This window comes from Mytilus edulis, chromosome 11, assembly GCF_963676685.1.
Source record: "Mytilus edulis chromosome 11, xbMytEdul2.2, whole genome shotgun sequence".
In the NCBI taxonomy this organism is placed as follows: Eukaryota; Metazoa; Mollusca; class Bivalvia; order Mytilida; family Mytilidae; genus Mytilus; species Mytilus edulis.
In genome coordinates this window covers 42,853,638-42,860,682 of record NC_092354.1, presented here as the reverse complement: position 1 = coordinate 42,860,682, position 7,045 = coordinate 42,853,638, and the positions used below count along the sequence as shown (strand labels likewise).

At 30.7% G+C, this 7,045-nt stretch overlaps 1 protein-coding gene across 1 annotated transcript; it reads left to right on the top strand.

Moving 5' to 3' along the window:
- Window positions 1-999: 999 nt before the first annotated feature.
- LOC139495625 (low-density lipoprotein receptor-related protein 2-like) lies at window positions 1,000-6,647 on the top strand. The gene is made up of 5 exons (XM_071283911.1): window positions 1,000-1,079; window positions 2,236-2,304; window positions 4,522-4,632; window positions 4,936-5,067; window positions 6,166-6,647. Exons 2-5 carry the CDS (start codon window positions 2,259-2,261, stop codon window positions 6,354-6,356), a joined length of 480 nt encoding a protein of 159 aa, XP_071140012.1. The 5' UTR covers window positions 1,000-1,079; window positions 2,236-2,258; the 3' UTR covers window positions 6,357-6,647.
- Window positions 6,648-7,045: the final 398 nt, after the last annotated feature.

The window sequence follows — 7,045 nt, the reverse complement described above, 5'->3', positions numbered from 1 at the left end:
GCATTTCAACCAAATGGTATCTTCTATTACCAGAACAGAAAATGAAAATGAATGTTAATTTTGTGCATACCTATATATTATGAACTGAAATTAATGTCAAAATGGGTGGGGTTTTCTGGTCATGTTTTCACCACTGCCTGCTTCTTAGGCAGACTGTCACTTAATAACACATCACGGCTTATGTATGCTACCAATCCCTACCAAAGGGGTTATAGTGAAAATCACATGTCTTGAATGTATACTCAATAAAGTAGAATTATTCACTAGCAAGTGAATTATTCATCAGCGATGTTTATTGGCCAAACTGTTTGCCACAAACGAATTATGATTTCATTATTTCACTTTAATTCCTGATTGAACAAAACAAATAAGAGTGCTGTTTTGTCTCTCATAGCTAGTACACCTTTAGTAAATACTGTTAATTGTATGTTTTTATATTCTATTCAAAATTAAAAGATACATGTATCAATTAAAACACTGTCAACAATAGATATGTTCTGTTCTTTTTGTATTTATACACGACCTTAATAATTCAAACTCGATTATCTTGTTATTTATATACTCTAATATACAGATGGCGTAATCAACATTTTAAAATTCTTTATACAGGCCAAAAGTAGACTCGGTTTCCCACCTGCATCCTAGTCGAAAATATGGCCAAGATTTATGATATACGAGATGAATTTACATTTCTATTATAGACAAATGTATTTTTGTAGATTCGGTTTTCGATACGTATACAGTTATCGTTCTAGATCCATCTTTTAAAAGTAGTATGAAGATAGACATCATGAAATATGACAACAAAACATGTTTGTGTAAATAATAAGTGTATTTGAACATCCGTAAACTTTCATTGGCGTTTGTTCAAAACAGTCAAGGTTTTTGAAAAACGCAAATTTAACAAAAAGAGGAAAAAAGGTACATTCAGCAGTTTTTATTATCATTTAAATTTACTAACTGCGACTTGCAATTGTGTCCAATCAAATTAAACCATAGCTTTAACATTTTGCATATATATGGAGCGGTTGTGTTAGTAAGTCAACTTCCTGACCTGACTTCCACTGCTGACAACAAATGTAAGTTTTAGATTCAATGTATTATAATTGTTAAAATTTCATTTAATCGTCTATGTTGTAATCAGTATTAAATTGTTTTAATGTTCGCCGACCTTAAACTTAACATTTAAGCTGAATAAACTATTTATGATTTATCTATGATTTATCATATAATTATTTGATTTAGTGGTCATACATATTGACAGTTGCAGATGCGTATAAGCTTGAGATTGTATTAGAATACTATGACCATTAACGTCACTCGGGATTAGTAATTAAAACCTCACGTGTACTCAGTTAAAATAGGTTCACGTGTATATCATGTGATGCTCACGTGCATCTCACGTGCAATCCACATGATTTTTTCATATGACGATTACCGGAATTGTTTCTAAAATAAATTTTAGCAGCGTGAACCTCGCGGGAACTGAATTCCAATGAAATTAAAAATTTTCGCGAAATCATCTTTATTTCAAAACTGAGATATAACCATGAAACTGTAAGAGAATTATCAATAGATATATCGAGAAAATTATTTTACCATATATTTCTTTGACTTTGTTTAACACTATTTGTTCTCTAATTTATATACTGTATAACAGTTGAAATTGAATAAACGTATGCATTGAAATCCTTTTAAAAAGCTAGTTCATCTTGCAAATTAAAGCACAGTATAACCATGATTACATTTGTTTCCCTATTTTCCACCCATTACGTACATTTGAATCATTCGATTACATGAACAAGTCAGGAATCCTAAATTATTCATTATACATTTAACAAAGATACCATGATTAAAATTGTTTACATCAGAATCATTTTGTCAATAAAAGACTCAATCGTCACACTCAAATCTATTCAAAAGATTAAATGAGGGACGGAGTTGAAGACAAAAAAAGACTAACAATTTTTACATATACAGTTCAAGTAATGTAATCCTAGATAGCACATCTTTAGTATTTCGAAAAATGTGAAGCCAGTTTTTGCATCCGTTAATATACCGAAGTGACTATATCTATAATAAGTCATTTCAGGACATACATACTGACTACTAGGCTGGTAAGAAATATACGAATCATAAAATTCTTAAGCTATTTGTATCAAACCTTACTAGTTGGCCATTAAAAATTTTAAAGTTCGTTTTACCTAATTTCGATGATATCATTTTTATTTTTAGTTACCAGTAAAACATACACAATTATGAAGGCAGTACTAGTATTTGGATTTTTTTTGGGAACAGCATTTTGTAAGTATTTTAAATAACAAAACCTCTTCACAAACGTGTTGAAACGAAAATGTCTACTACCAAACATACAAATCCATAGTAATAGATCAAAAGATAAACCCTGAATGCATTTGGTTTCTACTAGTCATAGACTTTCATTATATTTCTGTTTTATCCATTATGTTCTAATTTCTGTTGCCTTATTATCAAAATTCATTTCAATGTTAAGTTTGCGTATATAGGTATTCAAGTTAAATTGTTTTATCATTGAGTAATTGTATGTGTTCAAAACAATCGTCGAGCATATTTTTACGTATATTTATGAATTGTCAGTAGTCATATATATTGAATACAAGCTAATATGGGAAACTCCATACTAAAATTTACGACAAAAGACACGATTTGTCCTTCCCTTTTGGTAATTTTCCCTTTTGAAGACGGTGGTGTTCCTTTGGCTCCATCATACGGTATTTTATATATTCATTATTATAGTATAGAACTAATGAGAGTATACTTCTTCTAATATAGTCGACGGTGTCCGATGTATTTTTAAATATAAGTGTAGTGTCAAATACGCTTTAAAGTTGAAGATAAGATTGAAAAACAGGTTACCTTCGAACCTATAATATTAAAAAAAGTGTATGTCAACATAGTTCAAATGGGTTGTTTTTGAAATGAATAGAACAATCAAAGACCAATGCGGAAATAGACATTAAATTCCGTCACAAAATAAATTAGGTACGCCACTACCATCTAGTACAGCCTACAATACAAAGATTCAGACTTTCAACTTTTTTGTTGAACAATACCAAAATAACATGATGTTTTTATAAGAATAACAGCAAGGAATAAACGACAATAAACAACTGTGAATAAATATACATCAAATGTTATAACCGGTCATTTTAAGAATATATTCGTATGAGTTTCATTTCTGCCTAATTTTGTCATCAATGTCAAAACAATGACGTTTCCACTTGAAGCCAGTGACAAATATATGTCCGTTGAAATACCTCGCACTGATGACACCCTCATGCAGTTCTAACATATTAAGCAGCCCTTGGTTAAATTTTGTGACATTGTCAGAGATGCGAACTTCTTAAGATTTCTATTTTGCAATTTAGAGATTTTTTATTCCAAGCGCATCAATTTTATAAGAATTGGTCTAGGTTTTCCGTGTTTTCCTGGTATTCTGTATGCTGCTTCAATTTCTGATGGTTCAATTGTTACATCTAGTTTACTTATCTCATGTAAAAAGCTATGAGGCAATATGTTCTCCTTTTTTTCTTGAAAGTCAAAAAAAATAATATTGTTTTTCCTTTAGTATTGTTCATTCCAGTTTGCATTTTCAATATCTTCTTTTAGTAGTCTGTTTTCTTTGTGAAGGTTTGCGTTTTTTCTAATATGTTCGCATTGTCAAATTCTACAATGTCTATTCTTGCACATAGCCTAGATACATCTGACTTAAAGTGCTGTTTTACCTTTTCTTTATTAGTTTACATTTCATGCATCATTTCCTTTTTAAGTTCTTTTTCCATCTTTTTTTTCTTCATTTGGACAAGTAAGGTTGTAACTGTTTCAGTGACAATAATTTAAACATCTTTTTTTTTCAATATGCTTTTCACAATGTTTCATTGACTTTCTTATCTCATTTAAATCGGTTTCGATGCATGGACAATGGTCGCCATCACTAGATAGACATTTATACGGGCGTTTGGTATAGTTTGGTTTTACAAGTGTTGAGTACCTAAATACAGAGTACTTATCTATCTCATTTTGCTGTGTACAATACCGTAGTTTATGATATACGAGATGACTTTACATTTTTTAATGTTCACAATACAAGGCTTTCCGATTCTAACAACTTGTCAAAACTTTTCATGAATTCTATGAATGACATCATTCGTAAATATAAATAAACATGCAGGTTTATTATACGTTCAGGGGTTTCTAGTATCCGTAGAATGACATCATTCGTAAATATAAATAAACATGCAGGTTTATTATACGTTCAGGGGTTTCTATCATCCGTAGAATGAAATCATTCGTAAATATAAATAAACATGCAGGTTTATTATACGTTCAGGGGTTTCACATTCAATCTTTAATATATTCCCGGTTTCTTGCTCAATGCTATATCATCAATGCTTACGTTTATACATTTAAAAAAGAGCAGCGAAAAATGATGTAAAACACAATGTAGACGATTTTACATGCCATATATATTGCTTTTTTCAGGCTGTTCTGATGATCAGTATACGTGCTTGGACGGACAATGCATCTCTTCAGATTATCAGTGTGATTCCTGGGTTGATTGCAGTAGTGGAGAAGACGATATGGGATGTTCTCGTAATAACAGGATAACCTTTGTTATTTAAAAACTAAACACAAACATTATTGATTACTTTATAAAGTAGAATACATGAACAAGCGTCCTTACATTTTTTTTTACACCTATATGATTTCAAAACCAATCTTTAAAAAAACAGTTGAAAATCCAGGAGAACATTCTATCGTAAATTACCATCATTATATAATCACATGTTAAACCAGGAAGAATATCTTGTATTCTTGAAGCTTAAATATTTCATTGTATATCGCATGAAATTTTGTGTATATTAAAAAAAAAAAAATCATCAATTTTTATTACAGCTTGCGAAAGTGATCAATTTCTTTGTGCTACTGATTCCTGTATAAAATGGTCTTGGGTATGCGATGGTATGGATGACTGTGGTGATGGCTCTGACGAACGGGGATGCTCCAACCTTTGTTGGAATACATATAGTAAGTATGCAAATGCTTGTTTTACCTTGACATGTTCATGCAAATGCTGTGATTCGCTCAGAAAAATACATATATTAAATGAGTTCTTCCAAATCATCCTTTCTTTAGATTAAATGACACAGAAATTTGCTAAATAGAGGTCATCGTACCGAATCAAACAGTAAACAAAGCCCATACCGCATAGCTAGCTTAAAAAGCTCCGCGATTATATATATAAAACAATTCAAACGAGAAAAATCACGGCCTTATTTATGTAAACATTAATGAACAAAGAACTAAAATGAACCACAGTAACAAACGATAACCTCTGAATGACAGGCTCTTGACTTGGGAGAGAAACGTACATAGTTTGTGTGTGTGTGGAAAAGGGGGGTGGGGTGGGGGTGATTAGACGTGTTAACTGGCGCCAGTGATGTAACAATTCAAAATAAGAACAAACTATTCAAATCAATTGAATAATGCTTAAACCATCAGATGGATACAGATAGAATCATATCTAACCGACGCATAAAGTGGACATGGCCGGGAACTTTGCATCCAGAAAACAAAAAAAGACACCTATGAGCGTTCGATGTTACTGACAGCTAGTTCAGAGGTTAATAAATTAACTTATGAATAAAATCTAAGATTGGAGAAAGAACAAATCAAATATCATTGTAATTATAATACAATTTGAGAAAATCAACTTTAAATTTAGAGACGATTTTATCATTGAACATATCTTGTTGTCTGTATTTTCTTAATATAGGTACAAAAAGGATGCGTGAACAATCTCAATCAATGTCATATTGACTGTCACACAAGTTTTATTTCGGATTTACGAATTTACATGCATATATTTCAGCAATATTTACCCTTTTGTTTAGTCAGCTATTAAAGGTTTCCTAATTGATTGTCATATTCCTTACATAGACCTGATATGTATGTTTTTAATACAATACTAATTCTTTAAAATGATAATACACACATGAAATCGATGTGTCATTCCTAAATTTGCCAAAAAATGATAACAACTCGCCCTCCACATTGTCGAAAGCATCATATACGTTTGATTTCATTAAATTGTTCTAACAATATTTTATTTTCAATAAAAAACAGACCCACTTGCAAGACGGAGTATAGCAAAAGTGAGTGCTAAAACAGCTGTATCCAGGGGTCTCAACAAAGGAGGTAAAAATGAAGCTGCTGGTTCGAATCTCTACACAAAGAAAAACGAAGTTGAAGCAGAGAAAATTGTTAATAAACTTGAAAAGCTCAGGTTACTCAGAAGAGGAAAAAATGGAAAATAAAACTGAATATGTACTGAAGAAAATGCACGCAAACAATTGGACTCGTCCATGGACTATGATATAATTAAATATGTATGAATAATCATAAACAGTAGTTTGTAGTGTTATATTATCATGTATGTATATTTTGTAAAAACGAAATGTTACATTAATGTAATTTAAAGTTTTAATTGATTTAATATCTTTAAAAAAATTAAACAATAATCAATGATAATTGGTCAATACCTATATTCGTATTTTACACTTTCATTATTCATTCTATTCTATCAATAAAGTACTTCTTGCAATTGATTTTTCTTACGAATATTAATGATTAAAGTATTTTAATTTGGCAACTTATCTAGTGGCTGTGGTACATAGGCTATATCAAGGCTTCTTATCTGATAATATTCGGACTTCTGTACTTGATATATCGTTTTGTTGGATTGGATACACGATGCTTGAATACTTATATCAACTCCTCAAAATGTGTATCACTTGTGTACTGTATCAATGTTATACCACAATAGTCACTAAAGAATATAATTTTCTTACTACGCATATAAAATATGCAGTAAAAAGTGTGACATGAGCGTCATTCTATTCCACAGTGTTCTAGTAAAACCTGTTAAAAACAAACATTTTCATAAAGAAAATCAAAGTATTTCAAGATATTCATTACACACATATATATATAGGATGCCTTATAT